Below are 22,146 nucleotides of genomic sequence, written 5' to 3' on the forward strand. Positions count from 1 at the left end.
CTCCGCTGGTGCTCACAGTGGTTGGATTTGTGATTTACAGTAGAGTTTCTCTGTCTCAATTTTTACAAGAACACACGTACACACACAATTTTTTTTATGACACACATGCAAACCACACTCTTATAGCTGCATTATTTTCCAATTGGCTCTATAATATGCAGAAGCAGAAAACAGGAATAAAGCAAGTATTTGCTTTATAGACCCTTTATAGACCAAACCTGAAAAAATGGCACCATCTGGTAACCAAAAAAGTTACACTTAGGTCCATAGTGGACAAAAATGTCCATGTCAAAAAACAGTCATAAAAACTGGAAGCTTGGGAGCACAGACTTAAGTTTGGTCTCATTTAAAGAAGACCCATAGCAGATTATCATTGAAGTAAAAAAAGTTTAAATGAAACCAAAAAAAGTTATAGAACTTAGTTTATGAAAATGCTTTATGAACAATATTTGATATATATATATTTTGTTACATGTTGAACTCTAAACCTGCTAGAACATCAAAGCCATACATCTAATAAAAGTTGTGTTCCAAATTTGAGGTTGATATCTCAAAAAATCATCAGAAAAAGCACAATACCGTACAAGGTGCGAATTCTACAGAATTCAAATCTACCCTAAAGGGCACCACAGAAAGGCGACAGGACAAAAAAAGACGCTATTGCATTTAGGGCTGCATGATAAATCGCATGCGATAGCCGGTTCTGTAATCAGTAGTAAATCTCCATCACCTGCCTCCAGATGGAGCAGCATTTACTACACAGAGCCGTAGTTCACTGACATGCTACGTAAAAAAAATCGCAGACGATATTATACATTTGTATTATGAACTCGCACTGCAATAATAAAGTTGTTTGCGTAGCTTCTCAGTGAACTACGGCTCCGTGTAGCAAATGCTGCTCCATCTGAAAACACATGAAAATACCACATTTAATAACATGTTTTGACTCCAAACTCACTTCATAACATCAGTCGAGTGTTTCAAATAAATCCTTCTGTGAGATGATGTGGCTTCTTACACAGAATAAGGCACGCAACATATTTCATAGTATTCTAAGCACTGATAAAGGCATTGCATTATTATATACTTTATTATAATAATAATTTTAAGAAGGACTAAGATAAATCATATATCGCCGTAGTCGTGTGTTTATTAGTCACGTGACTCAATGAAAGCAGTTCAATCTTCTGTTTATTCAGAAAGCGCGATAGGGATCTCCTGGATTTCTTCTGCGGGGCGTATTTGGAGTTTATCTGGCCTTTGGATGGAGATTTACTACTGATCACAGAACCGTGCTTCACTGACAAGATGCACATGACTTATCGCAACTACGATATTATCTCGAGTGCATTACTGTGATTTATCGCAATTTAATGTTTATTTGCAGGCTCAAGTGTTCGAACATTTTAGCAACTGCCCCACATACGACATTACTTACGGTAGAACCGTAATGACAATACTGCAACCCTACTAGATACTATGATCCTCACAAACTTTGGCAAATCCAGTGAAGAGTTGTTCCTCAGAAGTGTTCGGTTTCCCGGCAGACAGATAAAACCTGTTCACCCTGACAACTTGCTCATTTCCAAAACACAACAGCATCCAGTCACAGATTCTGACAAACAGACGACAGTATATTACAGTTACTGGAAAAGAGCAGCTTGATGTTCAGGATAGTAGAACGGCTCTAAACATTTGCTCTGCGTGTCCTTGTGTTTGTCAAGTGCTCCAGTGTTATTCCAGGACAGACTTGGGACATTCTGTTATGAAATATTTTGTCTAGACATTCGAAAATGCCCTGAACAGAGTTAAGGGAAGCACTGTTTTTTTTTCGTCCCTAACAACATGAAAAGATCACCCAATGTTCCTGCTGGGATCCCGGATGGACGCCAGATTCTGAGGGGAAGCTCAAGAACTGGGTTTTCTCCATGCTTGCTTTCCATCAGAGTCCTTTCAAAAGCGTCCAATAAACAAAGGGCCGCCCTTCCTTCATCGGCTTCAAAGAAGCAGGTCTTCCTCCACACATGCAACCATTCACATAAACAAAACATCAGCTCTTCATCATAACGTTTATCCAGTGCTGGAACTGTGAATTTCAACAGCTCTCTGACCAGAAACTCTTTCATGCAAACAGATAATCAGGACGATATGACGGCTTTTGCTGTCCGAGGCCCAACAGCCACACCAAACTGACTTTAGCCTTATTCCTGCTATGCGTCTTGATGACTTTGGCCTTGTTTTCGAGAGCCAGAGATTGCTGAGTCGCATCCAGACTCTGGTTTCTGCGGTTGTGTTTTGTACAGATTTCTTCTTGTACTCTGTTTTTCTTGTTTCTCGGAAATGCTTCCAAGTGCTCTCGCGGCTGCTTTTGTCTAATTATTGGTCTTCGTCTTTTCTTTTTACTCTTCATCGCTCAGCTAAACAATCCTATAAGTGATTATGACGATATATCGCCTGCTCAACACTCTCATATTGTCTTCATAGGCGGCATTAGTGACTAATTTGCACATTAAAATGTGTATAAAAGTGCATTTTGAATTAGACTATTGCATTTTGGTATTGAATGCAATATATTTATAATAAACATTTCTCTTGATTTCTCCGCCATGCACTGTTGTGTATTCTGGGATTGCCTTCTCCATGAAGAATGTCTGTGATCCCTTAAAATGCTGTCTAGGTAGGGAGTGCACTAGGTTTTGGAACAGACTAGACTATATACACTATGGTTCATTCATCAACTTTTTTTTATGTTTTTGAAAGATGTCTCTTCTGTTCAGCAATGCTGCATTTATTTGATTAGAAATACAGTAAAAAATTGTGAAAAATTATTTAGATTTAAAATAAGTGTTTTCTATGCGAATGTGTTAAATTGTAATTTATTTCTGTGATCAAAGCTGTATTTTCAGCATCATTACTCCAGTCTTCAGTGTCACATGATCTTCAGAAATCATAATAATATACTGATTTGCAGCTCAAGAAACATTTCTGATTATTATCAATGTTGAAAACATTAATATTTTTGTGGAAACTGATGCATTTTATTTTTCAGAATTCACAGATAAATATAAAGTTCAAAAGAACAGCATTTATTTTAAATATAAATCTTTTGTAACATTATAAATGTCTTTACTGTCACTTTTGAACAAATGAATGCATTCTTGATGAATACAAATATTAATTTATTTAAAAAAAAATCTTACATATGTATATGCATATATTTAGTGCATTATTTTAGCATCTTTCTCAAGAACAGTAATATAATGTTTGTATTTTTATTGTATGTGATGTTCAGGTTGTAAATGCTTCTGCGCGTTATTAATGCGGTGTGCGTGCTAATATACTTCTGTCCTTCTGAGATGTTTACCTCCTCAAGCAATATTTGTGCTCTGCGCTGCACATTAATGAGATCAGATGGGATCACACACATTATGCCAGCTTTACTGTAATTACAGCAGGATTTTAATGAATAATCGTGGGTGTGTGTTACATTCTTTCCTGAATGGCACTGACGTTATAATGAAGAAAATGTGCTCGAATCTGCTGCACATTAATGAGCTTTTACTCAGAAAATCAGTGTTATTATGTTGTATAGTGAATATTTCTGAACATCTGTGTTCTGTAGCTGTTGGCATGATGGGAGTTATCGCTCCAAAACTATTACTGTCATGATCACAAACAGCTTGAAGACTATTTTGCCAATCAAGTTAAAGTTAGTTGTGTTTATCTCGTCTCTTTTAGTACTGAGGTTTGTTGCTGCCACATTAACACAGTCGTGCATGCTCACTCAATCGTGTTTTTCTTATGGATGCAAGTATGAAAAGCTCCATGTTGTGTGCAACTACGTCTTTATTGTGTTCAAATACCTTTATTTGCTTTAGCCTTTTGTCAGTATTGTGTGACCAGGTGTCCTGGGTACGCTTTTTTATTCTTTAACTCTGCAAAAGAAATTGCTGTACAGTCAAACAATAATTGAGTAAGTTGTGCCACATTTTTAAATTATTTTATGTACTATTTATTTTTTCATAATTTTGAAGCAACTTTTAACTTTTTTAAAATTCACTTATTTCATTTTTTTTTCAGTTTACACATTTTATTAAATATTTTAATTTTATATTTCACTCTTATATTTTATAAATGCGCATATATATATTTAATTTGAATTTAATTAAAATCATATTTAATTAATTTTTAACCAATTTTTCTATATCTATCTCTATTACAGTATCTCACAGAAGTGAGTACACCCTCACATGTTTGTAAATATTTTATTATATCTTTTCATGTAACAACACACTTTGCTACAATGTAAAGTAGTGAGTGTACAGCTTGTATAACAGTGTAAATTTGCTGTCCCCTCAAAATAACTCAACACACGCAGCCATTAATGTCTAAACCGCTGGCCACAAAAGTGAGTACACCGCTAAGTGAAAATGTTCAAATTGGGCCCAAAGTGTCAATATTTTGTGTGGCCACCATTATTTTCCAGCACTGCCTTAACCCTCTTGGGCATGGAGTTCACCAGAGCTTCACAGGTTGCCACTGGAGTCCTCTTCCACTCCTCCATGACGACATCACGGAGCTGGTGGATGTTAGAGACCCTCCACCTTCCGTTTGAGGATGCCCCACAGATGCTCAATAGGGTTTAGGTCTGGAGACATGCTTGGCCAGTCCATCCTTTACCCTCAGCTTCTTTAGCAAGGCAGTGGTCGTCTTGGAGGTGTGTTTGGGGTGGTTATGTTGGAATACTGCCCTGCGGCCCAGTCTCTGCTTCAGTATGTCACAGTATATGTTGGCATTCATGGTTCCCTCAATGAACTGTAGCTCCCCAGTGCCGGCAGCACTCATGCAGCCCCAGACCATGACACTCCCACCACCATGCTTGACTGTAGGCATGACACACTTCTCTTTGTACTCCTCACCTGGTTGCCGCTTGACACATGCTTGACACCATCTGAACCATATAACAACGACGTCTCGTGCTGTTCATAAGTCGACTTATTGTCTGCTGAGGCATGGCATCCCACTCTTCTTGAAGGGCTGCCCTCAGGTCATTGAGGTTCTGGGGTGCAGGGTTACAACCCTCTACACAACGACTCCGTTGATCCCGTAGGTTTTCTATGGGATTCAATAAGTTGACTTGTGAACAGCATGAGACGTCGTTGCCAAGCTGTAATTGATGCTCAAGAACACATGACAAGTTGAGACATTGACATTTTTTGTTGTGATATACCCACCACTGTTGTTAGCTTTTGTTTCAGTAAATAGTTTGAGATGAAGAAATTACCATTGCATGCTTCTACTTAAATGCGCTACTTTCATGATGTAATATCACTGTAGCATGAACTTTTTACATTTCCCATCAATTTAATCCGAAAGTCAAATATCCCTAACTTTTTGTGAGCAGTGTATTTATATTCAAGTTTTTATTTTTTATATATACAATGTGTATTATATTTATTAATTTTATCTTTCTTTTTTTTTACATGTAGTTTCTCAAATAATAGGAGGTCATAAACATTTATAAACTACTTTCAGCTGTAGCAGATAATTATGGGAATAATATAGCAATATTTAAGACTCCTTGGTTAAAAAACAGACACTGAAAATAATTATGCTTATAATTTTACACAAAAAAGTGTGAATTTTAGTGACTAGTAAATAAACAATCCTTGTGATTGGTGGGTCATATTGTTTCTCCATTCAGTCTCATTTGATCTGTTAATTTCTCTTAATTTGGTGTTGTTGTAGCTGCTGTTTTGAGCCTCATAATGATCTTAATTAAGCGTCTGACACTCGTTTATCACTCAGATGTGGAGGAGGATGAATGAGGTTCTCCTCTAACGCTCTCAGGTTTTCATGACTCGCACCTGAACACTCTTGAGAAGAGCCATGAGTCCAGAGATCTGAACAGCTGTGAAGAGGACAGATGTTCTGCTTGTCATCTCCTCCAGATCCTTACATTAACTGAAGTCATCCTTCTTAAGTGTGTGTGTGTGTTTATCTGGCTGTGTGACGTCTGCCAGACACAGAACAAACACAGTTCATCACATTCACCTGCATGTGTTTGTGTTTCTTGTAAAAGTTGTGGTTTGGTTACAGATCAGGATTTTAGTCCATGTCTGTTAGATTAGTTGTTGTTGCCTTGGCAACTAACTGAAATAAGTCTAATTTTAAATGCTACTTAATTACTAAAACTGAAATAAAAATAAATTAAGGCTAAATTAGAAATTAAAAACTAATAAAAAATTACAAGTATGTATCGTTAACTGAAACTAAATAAATATGAAATAAAATATAAATATTACATGAAAACCTTTAACAATTACAAATTAGAAATACTAAATAAAATAATATTACAAACTAAAATAAGTTTAAGTACTACAATTACTGAAACGTAAGTAAAAAATAAATTGAGGCTAAAAAGAAATGAAAAAAAGAAAAATTACAAGTATATATCATTAAAACTAATTGTAGTTAACTGAAATAAAATAAGACAAATGTTACAAGAAAACATTAATAACTTAAAAATTAGAAATGTTTCCTTGGCAACTCAATAAGTTTAATTTTAAGTAGCAACATTTCTAAAACTAAAACTGAATAAAAAAATTAAGAGCACATATATAAAGCACACATTATTAACTAAAACTATTACAAATCATTTTTATTAACTGAAATAAAATAGAAAACTTAGAAAAACAAACAAATTAAAAATGTTGCTTTGGCAATGAACTAAAGTCAGTTTAAGTTGAGTTGAAATACTAAAATTACTTAAAATGAAATAAAAAATTTTTTTTTTTTTAAAGATGACATACATAGTTAACTAAAACTTTTATTAACATATATTTTTTTCCCATTAACTGAAATAAAGCTGAAATAAAATATGAATATTAGATGCAATTTTTTTTTCAGAAATAAGTTTTAAAAATTACTAAAACTAAAACTAGAATGAAAAAAAGATAAATAAAAATTACAAAAGCAGAAAACAACGCAGGTGACATCAGACATGAATCAGACGCTGAACGCTGACATCACATCCAGACGCTTCTGAAATATAACATTTCAGTTCAGATTGGATTAAACTTATTGCTATGGGCGTTATTTTTTTCCCATTTCAGCTTTCAGTATAAGAAAGAAAAAAGAGTTGTCAGTTGACATGAGCTCATTTAACAGCTGTTGTTGTCTTATGTTGAGATGAGTTGCGTTCACACTCAGAAGCGTCTGGATGTGATGTCAGCGTTCAGCGTCTGATTCATGTCTGATGTCACCGGCGTTCGTTTCTTCTGCTGTTTCTCTGTGGTTTGGTCCCGTTGTGTTTTACACGCCGCACTGTCATGAACCGCAGACAGACACACGGCATGCTGGGAAGTCTGATCATGAGTTTGGAAGGCGTAATTACGTGATGTTGTTGAGTGATTTTGGTCAGGCAAACATGAGCGCTTCGGGCGATTTCTTTTTCAATTACTGATAAACACAAGAACAAAACGAAGAGCAAATGAAGAGAATTAGGTGTGAACTCATGCTTGTGTTTTTCTCATTCTTGTGCAGTGTTGTTATTAACTACAATTAAAACCAGAAAAAATTAGTGCTGTTAAACAATTAATCGCGATTAATCGCATCCAAAATAAAAGTTTTTGTTTGCATAATATATGTATATGCGATTAATCGCGATTAATTGTTTGACAGCACTAGTAAAAATCATTTCATTCATTGGAAAAGCTCAAATAAAATACAAATATTAGAGGAAAATCTTAAATAAAAATTAGAAATATAAAAAATAAAGCTAAATAGAATATAAAAAAGACAAAAAGTGACCAAATGACTTAAATTTTATAAAATTAATCCAATATTATTAATAAAATAAAAAGTTATTTAATAAAATAATTTTTATAAAATGTTATTTAATGAAGAAAAAAGTTAATTTAATGTAATAAAAATTATTTTTATAAAATATACTATTTAATTGATTAAAAATGTAAAAATAAATTATTCAACAGTCATTCAATAGGACAATAATATAAAAGTACCATAAAAAGTCAACAGTTTACTTTAAAATCAAAGACTGAAATAGATTATTATTATTATGATTTATTTATTTATTTCTGTGTTACATGCATCAAAGTGCTGTAGAGTTTGATTGAATGCATGACCTTAAGTGTATTATTATTACTGTCCTATTAATCATATGATCATGTATACTCTGGTTGAGAAGTTTATTTATTTGATCAAAAATATCATAAAAACAGTAAAATATTATTACATCATGCAAACTCAAACTAATAACTTGCACAATTTTGGGGTCGGGCTCTTCTGCTCACCAAGGCTGCAATTTGTTGTTTAAAAATATAAGAAAAACAGTAAAATTTTAGATATTTTTTTTTACCATTTCTAATGACTGTTAAAATGTGAATATGTGTTAAACTGTAATGTATTTCTGTGATCTGCAGCTGTATTTTCAGCATCATTACTCCAGTCTTCAGTGTCACATGATCCTCAGAAATCATAATAATATACTGATTTACTGATCAACAAACATTTCTGATTATTAGCAATGTTGAAAACCGCACAATATTTTTGTGGAAACCCTGATATATTTAATTTTTCAGGATTCACAGATGGATAGAAAGTTGAAAAGAGCAGCATTAATTTGAAATGGAATACTTTTTCACGTTAAGAAGTCTTTCCTGTGCCTCTGGAGCAGGGAAGAACAGTGTGTTCAGACCTGTGACCCATTTTTGTGTCACGAGCCGGCACTCTTCCTCTGGAAACTGGGTCGCTGCTTCTACTTCAGGCTCTGGCTTCAGCACAGAGCTGTGGAAAGTTTGTATGTGTAAAGTGATGCCACTTTTGTTTAGTTTATTGAAGATGCAGCAGTTGTTTATTTACTTAATTGAGCTTGCGTGATATTTGCTGGTTAGGTGGGAGATGGAGCCTGAGCTCATGGAGCTGGAATGATAATCGCGGCCCTCCTTCCGGAATGCTGTGCTTCCCCTCGCTCTCTCTCTGTCTCTCTCTCTCTCTCTGTCTGTCTCTCTCTCTCTCTCTCTCTCTCTCTTTCTCTGTGGTTGATGCAAGACCCGGGTCATCTCTTCCAGATGCTTCTAACCCTGCAGAATCACTTTCTCTGCTTGTCTTGGTTTTGTAGACACGCACTCGGTCTCAGCCACTGTCAGCTTCATCTGTGGCCTTAAACCCTTCACAGCCATTGATCCTGTTTCTCTTCACTCGTTATATGACATCATTCAGCTCACTATTTGTTTTTGCTTCTTTTTTTTCTTTTTTTTAGTGAAGTACTGCCAAGCATGGTGACCCATACTCGGAATTCGTGCTCTGCATTTAACCCATCCATCGTGCACACACAGCAGTGAACACACACACAGCAGTGAACACACACCCGGAGCAGTGGGCAGCCCGGGGAGCAGTTGGGGGTTCGGTGTCTTGCTCAAGGGCACCTCAGTCGTGGTATTGAGGGTGGAGAGAGCGCTGGACATTCACTCCCCCCACCTACAATCCCTGCCGGCCCGAGACTCGAACCCGCAACCTTTGGATTACGAGTCCGACTCTCTAACCATTAGCCCACGACTTCTAAACATTTTTATATATAATATAATATAATAATATAAATATATATATTATATTTATCCTTTTTTTTTTTTTCAATGGCACTTCCATTCCATTTGGATCAAATAAGTTTTCATTTAACATTTTTATATGGCTCCAGTCATTTTTGTTTATTGAAATATAAAAATATTTTTAATATATTAAGGGTTGGGGCTGTTTTTTTAAATTAATTAATTAAATAAATATATATAATATGTCTTCAGTGTATGTACATGCATACATACATATATATATATATATATATTATTATTTAGTCGTTTAGCAGACGCTTTTATCCAAAGTGACTTATAAATGAGGACAACAGAAGCAATCAATTGTATTAAAACAACTAAACACAGATCCAAAACTAAAAGCTAAAACTTTATAAATACTACCTATACACATTTTAAAAATAAAGAAATTAAATAAAAATGTCAAATTCATACAAAATTTCAAAACTTAACATTTAAATGAAAAAACTAAAAAAATAAAACTAAAAACAATTCAAAATATTAAAGAACAAAAGTTTGAATTTTGTTTTCCCTTCATTTAAAAACTGCATGTTGTGTTTACTTGTGTTATCTTTGTTAATATTTAAATTTGTTTGATCTGAAACATTAAAGTGTGACAAACATGCAAAAAAATAAAAAATCAGGAAGGGGGCAAACACTTTTTCACACCACTTTATATATTATATATGTGTGTATATAAATTGCATTTTGTTTTGAAATTATGTTTTACAAGACCACAACAAAATACAAAACTGAATGGGAAAATAAATATAAAAAGTAAATAAATAAAAATAATGAAAGACGTTTCCTTTTATTCAATACAAAAAGCATCTTTACAGAAATTCATAATGTACATTTTTATGGTAAGACTACAATAAGGTTCCATTAGTTAATGCATTAACTAACAATGAGAAAAAAAACATTTGTTAGTATTTATTACTCTTTTTTTATGTTAGTTAATAAAAATACAACTTCATTGCTAATTCATGTTAGATCATATTTATTAAATGATATCAATACAACTTTTCATTTTAATAATGTATTAGTAAATGTTCAAATTGACCAGGATTAATAAATGCTGTTCCATGCTCAGGTTTAGTTTGTGGCGCTGAAGGTGATTCCTGAGATGTTTGTGTGTGATCTAATGCTGAAGAAAGGCTGAATCAGACAGCAGTGCCCCGAAACACAACAGGAACTACACACCAGTGACTCAAACTGAACAAATTCTGGAGCACAAAACCAGTCATGAGGGTCAATTTTTTGAAACTGAGATGTATGCATCATCTGAAGCTGAATTAATAATATTTCCATTGATGTATGGTTTGTTATGATAGGACAATATTTGTCTGAGATACAACTATTAGAAAATCTGGAATCTGAGGGAGCAAAAAAATCTAAATATTGAGAAAATCTCCTTTAAAGTTGTTCAAATGAAGTTCTTAGCAATGCATATTACTAATCAAAAATGAAGTTTTGATATATTTACGGTAGGAAATTTACTAAATATCTTCATGGAACATGATCTTTACTTAATATCCTAATGATTTTTGGCGTTAAATAAAAATCTATAATTATGACCCATACAATGTGTTGTTGTCTATTGCTACAAATATACCCCAGCGACTCAAGACTGCTTTTGTGCTCCAGGGACACATTTTATGTTGCATTAAGAATTTTTACTTAGAGCAATTCAAATGCAAATGTAATACACATTTAGTTCATGTAATTTAATTGAGCCAAATAAAATTTTTCAATGCATGAAATTTGCATCAAAGTTTTGACCTGCAGAATCTTTTACGGTGCACTTTATATCTACAATACAATCACATTTGGCTATTTTTAACAGTCTATTTCTATTTAAGACGAAGCTAATACATTACAGAAATCCATCCATCCACTCTCTTGCGGAGTTTCTGCAGGTCTTAAAAAGTCACATTTTTTACAAATTCAAGTCCTAAATCAAAGCCAAAAGTCTTAAATTCATAAGGTTGTGGCATAAAATGTTGCATGCATTACTAAAAATTAATATCTTCCTCAGTATTTTTGCTTTGTATTCTAATATAAATATCTAAACATCCTTAAATCATGATGCATTTAATTAAGATGCAAACTGAAGTTATGAAGCCTTGTTCTCTGAGAAATGGAACAGAATTAAACGAGTTTTTGCTTAAAATAAGAATTAATATGTCAATCAGTGAATGAAAACTTGTTTAGGCTTTGAATGAAGTTCATCTTTCTGAACCCACTGGCAGATATTTGCTCTTTTTTTAAACCATAAACTCACTTCATTTTGATCAATTCATCAGAAAACAAGACTTATTTACTGCTTCTCAAGGAAAACAAGACAGAAACAGAGGAAGAACAGCACTTTTTTGCGCTTTGATTACTGTTAAAAAAAAAAAGAAAGTTGAGAGTTGAAAAGTTTAAGGCAACCAGCTTCAGGAGATGTTTGAGTTTCCTCAACCTTTTGTTGTGTAATCTGAAAACAACAAGTTGAGAAAACTCAAATCTCCTGAAGCTGGTTGCCTTAAGTTTTCTCAACTTTTGATTTTTTACAGTGTATACAGTTAAAAAGAGTGTAAATCTACTGGAAGTTGTATTTTCAAACTTTGCTAATGCAACTAATTTACATTTAGAGAACATTCTGATGTATTGCATTTAACTTTATTCCTTGACTTGTCTTCACTTAAATTAGCCTTCATCACACCTGCTGACTGTAACGTGTGTGTGTGTGTGTGTGTGTGTGTGTGTGTTTCAGAGTTGTCTGCGCAGCGAGCGGGATTACGAGAGCGTGGTGCTGATGAGACTCAGACAGGCTGAAGAGAGGAAGAGGCTGATCGAGGAGATGAAGAGGCAGGAGGAAGAGGACGAGACGGCGTGACTCACTTCAGTCGCAGCATTTTACCAAGAATTAAACTCCCACTGATTAATAAAGCCTTTTGATGAAGATTTTATAGTGCTTTTCTGGCAAGTCCAGTCATATTTATTTGTTTTCAATGTTGTAAAGTTCATCAATTATGAAATGAGTTCAGTTTAGCTCTACGAAAGACAATAGTGTCATTCTATTAAAGTAAAGGAATATGGGAATGAAAACTCTTTGTGTTTAGTGTTGAATCCTCCCGGTCAAATTAACACTCTGGACTGAGGCGATGCAGGATGGCATTGTTTGGACAAACAGATGATTATTATTATGATTTGTGAAATATTTTGCATTTAAAGTGTGATTGTTTCTTTAAAATAAATATTTTTTTATCGGTTGCATTGACTGAGAGATTTTAAAGTGCTTTACTGACGTGAAATCTCGCTGTAATGAACTGATTTGTCTGAGGGCTTGATCTTTATCTCATTAACTTATTTCTTTATGCTTAATGCAAAAAATGACATTTTTATTGCAATTATGAGTTTATATCTCACAACTTTATTTATTGCAATCCATATTCTGAAAAACATGAGAATTATGAGTTAAAAGTCATTATTTTTAATTCTGTGGTGGAAACAGAATATTTTTGTTTGAATATAAGAAACACACACAATATGCTTTCTTTATTATGATGATGCTTGAGATTTAATTTTCATCCATTATGTTTCTAAGAGCATTTTATAATGCTATATTTGTCTTATTTTATGCATGTGACAGTGGACTTCTGTTTACTTTCTGCTGTCTTTCTGTTTCTTGTGGCATCATCGGCCAATCCTGTGGCTCGAGTCATTAGTCACATGACTTTTACAGCTCAGCTGATTGGCTCAGTCTTCAGCGAAGGCAGCAGGTAGGTTGCATTCTTTCTTTGAGTTGAAAGCGAATGCCAGCAGATCTCAAGGTAATCTAGACATCCATTGTGACAGCCCAAAATGAAATGTATTATTTTAAAAGCAGTGTAAATTACCACATTTTTCAGAAATGTTATTCATTTGGAACAATGTGCACCAATTAATCAAGTTACACATAGGTCCATGTCAAAAAACTGTCATAAAAATGTGAAACTTAGGAGCACAGACTTTAAAGAAGACCCATGGCAGATTATTGTTGAAGTAAAAAAAAAAAAAAAGTTTAAAAAGTGAAACCAAACAAAAGTTATAGAGGTTTAAGTTTATGAAAATGATTTATGAACAATATTTTATATAAAATATATATTTTATGAAATATGTTGAACTCTAAACTTGCTAGTAAATCAAAGCTATACATCTAATCCAAATTTGATGTTGATATCTCAAAAAAATAGTTTGGGCGCAGTACCAGATTTTCCCCATTAGATGCCAGCAAAACACCGCTGGTGCTCACAGTGCTTGGATTTGTGATTTACAGTAGAGTTTATCTCAAATATTACAAGAACACACACAATTTGTTTTTATGACACATACAAACCACACTCTGACATCCATACCAACACACACACACAATTATAGCTGCATTATTTATCCAACTGGCTCTTTAATATGAAGAAGCAGGAAACAGGAATAAAGCGAGTATTTGCTTTATAGACCAAACCTGAAAAAATGGCACCATCTGGTAAAAAATTGAAGCCTTGCCAACAGTATGAAAGCCTATTAACAAAATTTGCATCATTTTACAGTTAAACGCACTGTGATTAAAAATGGCAGTTTTCAATGGGGACATTTCTGTCCTTAAGGTCCTGAGAGGAACTATTTTTTTGTGCATAGTGTAAAATAAATGTATTAAAGGAAATGGGGGTGAAATAGTAAAATTCCAATAAAAATACACACCTGTGCCAAAACTTATGCAGCTGCCGATAACACAGCTTCAAAAATTATCAAAAAACAAAACTGAAAAGGACAAAAATGTCCAAAAGGTCGCACAAGGGATAAAGGCCCAGGCTGAAATTGATTTCCTGTATTTCTGCTCCTGGTTGTGTTCTGCATGTGTGTTTTATGCACATTCTTCACTGCTGTGATTCATTGTCGTGTGGCACGTTCCTCTTGTCGTCTCCACATCATCAAACCGCTGTGATTCCAGAAAGTCTCTTTTCTCAGAAGGCTTTTCTTCAGTGTCTTCTCTCCATCATCCTCTCCTCGCGGCCGTCACATGGTTCTGTTTACTTCTGTGGGCTTTTCTTTCATGTTCCTGGAAAGAAGCGGAACACACAGAGTCCCGTTCACATTACAGCGCAGGAAATACAATTACAGCCGCCGTCCTGAAGAAGAGTCCCGCCGCGGGCCGTCTTCACCCGGTGTCACCCCACAGCAGAAGCGAAATATAGGAACATGCCATCGAAACATAACTTCATTTCTATTTTTGTTTTATTTTTGCATTGAAATGTAGTGGATTTGATTTCTTAAAAAATATACATGAATGTTAATATAATATAATGCATCATTTACTCAAACTAATTTGACTTTTGGCCCTTCATAGCAGGGTTATTAACTAAAAGTAAAATTAAAACCATTTAAAAAAAATTTGGTTAATTAAAAAAAAAAAAATAATATATATATATATATATATATATAGAGAGAGAGAGAGAGAGATGTACTAAATAACTAAAACTGAAAATAAAAATTAATAAAATAATATTAATAAAAGCTTCATAGATTTATGAAAAACGCTAACTACTAAAAATGACAATAACACAACAAAACTATTAAAACTTCAACTAAAGGTATAGTAATATAAATTAATTTGATTTCTGAAAAAACAAATCCACATTTGGATATAGTGCATCAATTACTCAAATCAAGTTAGATTTTTGGCCCTTCATAGCTGGGTTATTATGGTTAACTGAAACTAAAAGTAAAACCATTAAAAAACATTGTTACTTGGAAAAAAATATATTTTTTAGCTAGTTGCCAAGGCAACATTTATCAATTTTATTTAGTTTTACTTGATGTACTAAAATAAACCTGAAATAAAAATTATTTAAAAAATATATAGACATATACATTTATATATATAAAAAGTACTCAATGACAAAAACAAAAAAAGTATAAAATTATAATAAATATAATAAAATAAAAATAAAATAAAAGGACAACAAACTAAAATTGAAATAGAAGTTAATAAAACCTATATAGACACATTAAAAAAACAAAAACAACAAAATTAGTCAAATTAAAATGCAGATTCAAAATAATAAAATAAAACTATAACCGTACCTCGATGCTAAAATATCACTGCTTGTAACACTGTAGCAAAGTGCTATACGATCAGATTAGGCTTGAATGCTTGCAGCTTTGAATCACAAACATTAGCACTTTTAAACCCTTTTGAACAGATCATACTTTATTTTTAATTACAGCTTCTCACACAAGCATAAAGAAACAATATTAACAGGATTCAGTACAGACAAAATATATGTTTACATACACTGTAAACAAACTTGAGACTGTTCAAAACTATATAACAAAGTGATTGATTTGAGTTAAAAAAGGATTTTAAAAACTGATGTTTCATTGCAAAACATTTATTCAAGATAACGTAAAGTCGAGATATAGAAATGCTACAGATGCAACACAACAGAACAATAATGTTTCTTATGATGTCCCTTAATGAACTCATTTATATTATTCAATCACAAAACAAAAAAACTAAACCCAGAAATCATAAATCAGAGAAAGCACATTGATGATAATATAGCTGAGACAGATTTCAAATACTGTACATGTTTTGAGATTTTAATTTCCTCAGAGTTTGTGAGATCTCTTCACTAGGCCTACTGCTGACACTAGAATACCCTTCTTCACCTCATTTACCATGTTTACCTGCAACACAAGAGCCACTGAGTCACAGCGCGTCACTCGTCTCTTTATGGAGACACCAGACCAGCGTCTGACCGACTCCTGTCATGCTGACCACTCTGAACCCCATCTTATCCAGTTTGTCCAAGACGAGTCTCGGCGGTTCGTCCACGTGATACTCTGAGCTGTGACACACAAATATCACAAATGATACATTTAAAGTCAATACAGGACAGAATATATTTGCAAAAGAATTGAAGTATCGCAAAAGAAAATTAAGTTTTGCAAAGGAAAATGAAAGTATTGAAAAAATTAATAAATGTGCTTTTTGCAAACCAAAATAAAGAATTGCAAAATATAAATGAAACAGAGCAAAAGCAATGATTTTGCAACACATATTTTCCATGGCCATAGCTCCTAATGTATTTACAACGCTGCTTTATTTTTGCGTTTCAGTCAAATATGAGCTCACAATACCATTTTTTCCCTTTGCGCTTTACATTTCTGTGCATCTCTATAACGAGCTCAAATAAATTAAGAGCTATGGCCATGGAAAATATATTTTGCAATTCTTTATTTTGGGTTGCAAAAAGTACATTTATTTATTTTTTCAATACTTTCATTTTCTTTTGCAATACTTCAATTCTTTTGCAAATATATTCAGCCCTGAATTGACTCCATATATCTAAGCTATAGACTATAATGTTCACACCAGCCCTGAGCGCGACTGCTTTCTTCATCCCGCTCCAGCAAACATTCTAATATTGAATATAATTTGGGCTCTGTCAGTATGCGGGGTATTGAAATGGCGTTTGAATGTGCACTCGCTGTTCACTTTAACTTTTGATTTGGCGTTCATGCACATTCTGTGTAAAGGAGCACATCTTACAAGATTAGATGTTTGACAGTGAGCTCAGGATCTGATGAGCAGCAAATCCTCCAGCATCTTGGTCAGTCAAATCTGACTCCTGCAGCTCGTGTATGGCTGCAGGGTTGCCAAGTCAGCATTGTTTCATGGAATTGGGCTACTTTTAAACTGCTGCCGTAGGTTAAATGTTTTTGCATTCTGCCTATGATGAAACTGCGCTAGATGTTAAGTTTTGTGAAGGAGGGCCACTGGTAGGAATCCTTTGAGCTGTCAATCAGCGTGACTGAAAAATATATATTTTATACAGTGATGGCCAAAATGATTAAAACACTAGTATTTCCAGCAGCTAAAAATGGTTTTAAGTCAGTTATTTCTATCTTTTGCTGTAGTGTGTCAGTAGGAAATTTCAGTTTGCATTTCCAAACATTCATTTTGCCATTAATTGTAAAAATCCAGTGAGATTTTTGTCTGAAACAGCCAGTGCTTCACACAGAGATCTGATCATCATCAGTCTGTCTGGAGTGACATGAGGAAACAGAACAAACTGAGACTAAATCTAGAAGAACTGTGTCTCCAAGACGCTTCTAGAAACCTCCTGCAAAGCTCCTGAGAAACTCTGCTCAAGTGCACCGAGGACAAAAGCTGCTTGAACCATTTTTTAGCTGCTGGAAATACTAGTGTTGTAATAATGTTGGCCACCACTGTATATGGAAATGACATATTTTGAGTTTTGATATTTGGGGTATGGTCATTGTGCTACTTTAGGCTGTGTTTGACCGGAATGGACTAGTTTTGTGACGCAGACCTGGCAACCCTGGCTGTATGGAGCAGAGCAGAAGCTTTCAGTTTATTTTAGATTTGCATTGACCCATGGGATCCATCTCAATGCAGTTTACACCGTCCTGCATCATATCTGCTGAAAGAAATCCAAGTTTCTTACTAATTTTGTGCTGCTGATTCCACAAATAGTGTCTGTTTTGCTGGAGCGCATCACACTTTCTCACAAAATATGATGCATTTTGTAGCATTTCTGCTTTTGAGAATCATTTCTCTGGTGAAGAAGTCTTGTATTAACCTTTAATCATCAGAAAAACACCACAAACACGTGATTCCTGTCCGAATCTGAGCCAGATTACAGCTATTTGATCAATTCTCAGCCCATTTTCACATGCATGCCATTATTTGATGACTAATCCTAATTTCAAGGTTAGAATTATGGCTAACGCCAGAAGAAAATGCAAACACGAGCCTGATGCTTTCTGCTTCATCTGTGGGTGTTGTACTCTGAAAAAGCTTATTTGTAAAGTTCTTTGACTTTAAATGGAGTCACTGAACATATTTTTCCAGTTCTTTGCAGATTCTAAGTTAAATGATGCATTTTGCTGCTTGTATTATTTTAATAAGTGCATGAAAGCTGATGCATATATACAATTTAAAAATATATATTCTTATTTTGTGAAAAAACTGTGATGGAAAGTTTTTATTGGTATTTTTTAACATCATATTAGGCCTTTTTGGCAAATCAGCAAAGCGGGAAGCTAATGTGTCGACTTAACTTTAATTTATTTGTCTGAAAAATAACTACACCAAATCAGATTACCAAACACTTACAAGTTGTTTCCCAGCATGGTTGTTTTCCGGGCTCCGAGGTAGTTCATGATGGATGGATCTGAATATTCGTCACCGACCATCGTGGGCCCCGTCTCCTGAAAACAAACACGGCTTGACCACTTAATATAATTTATCTTCATTTTCAACACTAGAAATGTTGTTTTATCACTGCAAATGTCTTTTGTCAAGTTTTTTCTTGTAAAAATAACTGTTTCTTCATCAGGTTTGTAGAAATGTGTCTCTGCATCAGTGTCTCAGCAATGGATGTGAATGGGTGCCGTCAGAATGAGAGTCTGATAAAAACATCAGAATAATCCACACCACTCCAGTCCATCAGTTAACATCTGGAGAAGACCAAAGCTGAAACAAATCCAGCATTAATACGTTTTTAACTCAAATATGAGTCCATAATAACGCTTCCTCCAGTGAAAAAGTGTTCTGGTCTGAATCAGCAGAGAAATCTGCCCAGATCAAGCAGCGTTTACAAGACAAACAGCTCTAAATTTTAAATATTTGGTCTTCTCCAGATGTTAACTGATGGACTGGAGTGGTGTGGATTATTGTGATGTTTTTATCAGCTGTTTAGACTGACGGCACCCATTCATCTACATTTCGGATGGCGTGAGGGTGAGCACATATGAAGGTATGTTTGGCTAAACTAAGCTAATTTAAGTATGACTCTAGAATACAAATATCTCCCATTCTTGCACTAAAGCAGTTGTTATGTGGTGTATGCTGTGGCTTGAGTCTGTCAACACTAAATGATTCACTTTCACTTTATGCTCCAGTCCAGGTCACACAGACAGGTGCACGAGCTACACACGCACGAAATGCAAACATTAAACTTTGAATATAATGATTTTTAACGCAACGCAACGAGAAGTAGGCTATTAAACTCACATCATGTTCTGCATATGCAGGTTACTTATATATCAACAACAACCCCAGTGTAGCATGCATGCACCTGTATTCCTCTCTAATGCATCATAATATCATAATCACTGCTGATAGCGCTCGCGTCAGTCTCGTGTTTCATACGCACCAGTCTGATCTGTGTGCTGATGAGGATGTACGGCATCCCGGCGGCAGAACGGGCAACTTTCCAGCGGAATATCGAGGAGGGTCTCGGATGCGTCGCGTCTGTCTCCGCGCTGCGCTTGGCTCGTTTGTGCGCTCGAAGCGGAATGCGAAACGCCCACCGCGCTCCACCAATCAGCGAGCCGCTGGCGGAATGCGGAAACACCCAATCAGCGTCCTCCAAATCAGAACGCGCTATGGACAGAGTCGCTCCAGATGATGTAGTAGGATATTATGTCAGATAAATATTTAGCATTTAATATTCTAGATAATTAAATATGATAGAAGTTATGAAAACAGTATTTCTGAACTTTCAAAACGTCCACTTCTTTAAATCATTTACAACCGTTTTTTTTTTTTTTTTTTCGAATGTTGAGGCAAATTTCCATGTTACTATGTTGCAAACTTTATGGGAATTTGACCGTTACTTTGTAACATTAAGGTTGCTTTGAATGTTCTCTGAACGTTCTGACACAAGTAACATTTAAAAAATGTTAGAAGAACGTCCAACTAGGAAAAAAGCTCCAAGAATGATCATTTGTGCTAATGAGAACATCATTAAAGACTAGACTTTGAACGACCATTCTATTAATGTTAATGGAAGAATGTATGTTCATAACCTTGAGAGAACGATAGATTCTTCATCATGATAGAACTTGGGTCACTGGTCTATGCAATAAAAAAGGGATCAGTTTAACAAACTCAACACATGTGCATCATTTTCCTCTCAGATATCACAGCTGTTCACATACTGAGAGACGGATAAATACACCGATGGAAATAAGATCACATCTGACATTAAAGCTGCAGATGGGGAAAACTGTTTTAAACTGCAGACATGTCACGTAAGCATGAAAGGATGATTATAGAATCTGATTATATACCATCCAAAATGAACCTTTCATTAAAAAGATATTCCATTAGTGCATAGAGAAGATGTGATATTAGCGATTATTGGAGTTTTGATCTGAACACACTCAGACATTGAGTTTGGTCATTGGCAAGGTTCGTGTTCATAAGGCTTCGATTTCTTTTCAACCTCGGTGGATGGACTTTCATTTCCTTTAGGCAGAATTGCTAATTTCCTTCTAAAAGCTGTTGCAATCATTGTAATACGAGGTTGTAGTCTCTCAGAGAGCTGAGGAAATGAAGTCCCAACAGCAGCAGGAGCTCGATAACATCAGTAATAATAACCGCAGTTAAACACACCGATCACAAAGCCTTCATCTGTGCTGGATTTACATGAGCTGTGATCAGTGTGATACTGTAACACTAATACAGAAACACTCTTTACACCTGCAGCCATGTCTGCATTACACAGTGCAAAGGGTAAGACAGAAAACTACATGATTCACTCTATACTCGATACTATATAGTTTGTGAAAAATTAGGTAATAACAACTTTTATCTAACAATTTGGACATTCTGAATAAAAAAGAATTCCCTGAGTTTTGAGTTTGTCTTGCAGTTCTGTTTTTCCTAAATCTTGAGGTCATATCTCGCAGCTAGAATTTTTTCTTGTAATTCTAATTTTGTATCTCTCAATTCTGACTTTTTCTGAATTCTGATTTTATTTCTCACAATTCTGACCTTTTTTTTGTAATTCTGTCTTTCTTTCTTGTAATTGTAAAAATGTTTATTCTTGTATATTCTTGTAAAAGTTTATTTTTCACAATTCTGAGTTTAATTCTTGTCATTCCGAGTTTATTTCTAGCAATTCAGATTTTTCTGAATTCTGAGTTAAAATCTCACAATTCTGACTTTTTTTCTTGTAATCCTGAGTTTATTTCTTGCACATCTGACAGTTTTCTTGTAATCCTGATCTTATTTCTCACAATGCTGACTTTTTTCTGACTTGAAATCTTGCAATTCTAACATTTTCTCTGAAGCCTGAGTTTATTTCTCACAATTATGATGTTTTTCTTGTTATTCAGAGTTTATTTCTAGCAATTCTGACTTTTTCTCTGAATTCAGAGTTAAAATATCAGAATTCTGACTATTTTCTTGTAATTCTGTTACTTGTGAGTATACATCTCCCAATTCTGTTGTTTTGTTTCCCTCATGGAGTAAAAAACAAAAGAGGTAACTCCAAGTTCTTATCACAAGTGAGTTCATATCTCGCATTTCTGACATTATAACTTCTCAGAATTGCAAGAAAAAAGTCTGAATTGTGAGATAAAAAGTCACAATTACCTTTTTAATTTGTTATTTAGCAGAAACAATCTTTCATAGTCACATGACCTTATCATATTGCATGTGTTTAATAGGTTGTTAATACTCAGTTCTCAACTTGGA

At 34.5% G+C, this 22,146-nt stretch overlaps 2 protein-coding genes across 3 annotated transcripts in view; one reads left to right on the forward strand and one right to left on the reverse strand.

Moving 5' to 3' along the window:
* LOC306886300 (dnaJ homolog subfamily C member 17-like) overlaps window positions 1–13,639 on the forward strand; it is a 56,882-nt gene extending 43,243 nt beyond the window's left edge. Inside the window, exon 11 of the mRNA XM_079443299.1 lies at window positions 12,367–13,639. Within this exon, the coding sequence (XP_079299425.1) occupies window positions 12,367–12,489 (123 nt within the window). The 3' untranslated portion in view covers window positions 12,490–13,639. The remainder of the gene's footprint in view (window positions 1–12,366) is intronic.
* Window positions 13,640–15,809: 2,170 nt separating this feature from the next.
* On the reverse strand, window positions 15,810–19,974 carry LOC306886305 (GTP cyclohydrolase 1 feedback regulatory protein). Of its 2 annotated transcripts, none has more exons than XM_079443311.1 (3): window positions 19,817–19,974; window positions 18,775–18,869; window positions 15,810–16,480 (listed from the first exon to the last, which is right to left on the reverse strand). In XM_079443311.1, the coding sequence occupies exons 1-3, from the start codon at window positions 19,850–19,852 to the stop codon at window positions 16,342–16,344; spliced, it is 270 nt and encodes an 89-aa protein (XP_079299437.1). In that variant the 5' UTR covers window positions 19,853–19,974; the 3' UTR covers window positions 15,810–16,341. The 2 variants fall into 2 exon arrangements, with proteins under 2 accessions (XP_079299437.1, XP_079299438.1); XM_079443312.1 differs by having other exon boundaries at window positions 15,819–16,480; window positions 18,775–18,866; window positions 19,817–19,926.
* Between the last annotated feature and the right edge of the window lie 2,172 nt (window positions 19,975–22,146).

The sequence above is a fragment of the Barbus barbus genome, assembly GCF_936440315.1.
Source record: "Barbus barbus genome assembly, chromosome: 20".
Classification (NCBI taxonomy): domain Eukaryota; kingdom Metazoa; phylum Chordata; class Actinopteri; order Cypriniformes; family Cyprinidae; genus Barbus; species Barbus barbus.

Excerpts from the sequence above, each read along its gene's own strand:
- LOC306886305 (XM_079443311.1), bottom strand. The coding sequence starts at position 19,852 with ATGCCGTACATCCTCATCAGCACACAGATCAGACTG. Across the intron at positions 18,870-19,816 it reads TCAGCACACAGATCAGACTG|GAGACGGGGCCCACGATGGT; the intron begins GTGCGTATGAAA and ends GTTTGTTTTCAG. Across the intron at positions 16,481-18,774 it reads ACCATGCTGGGAAACAACTT|CTCAGAGTATCACGTGGACG; the intron begins GTAAGTGTTTGG and ends TGTGTGTCACAG.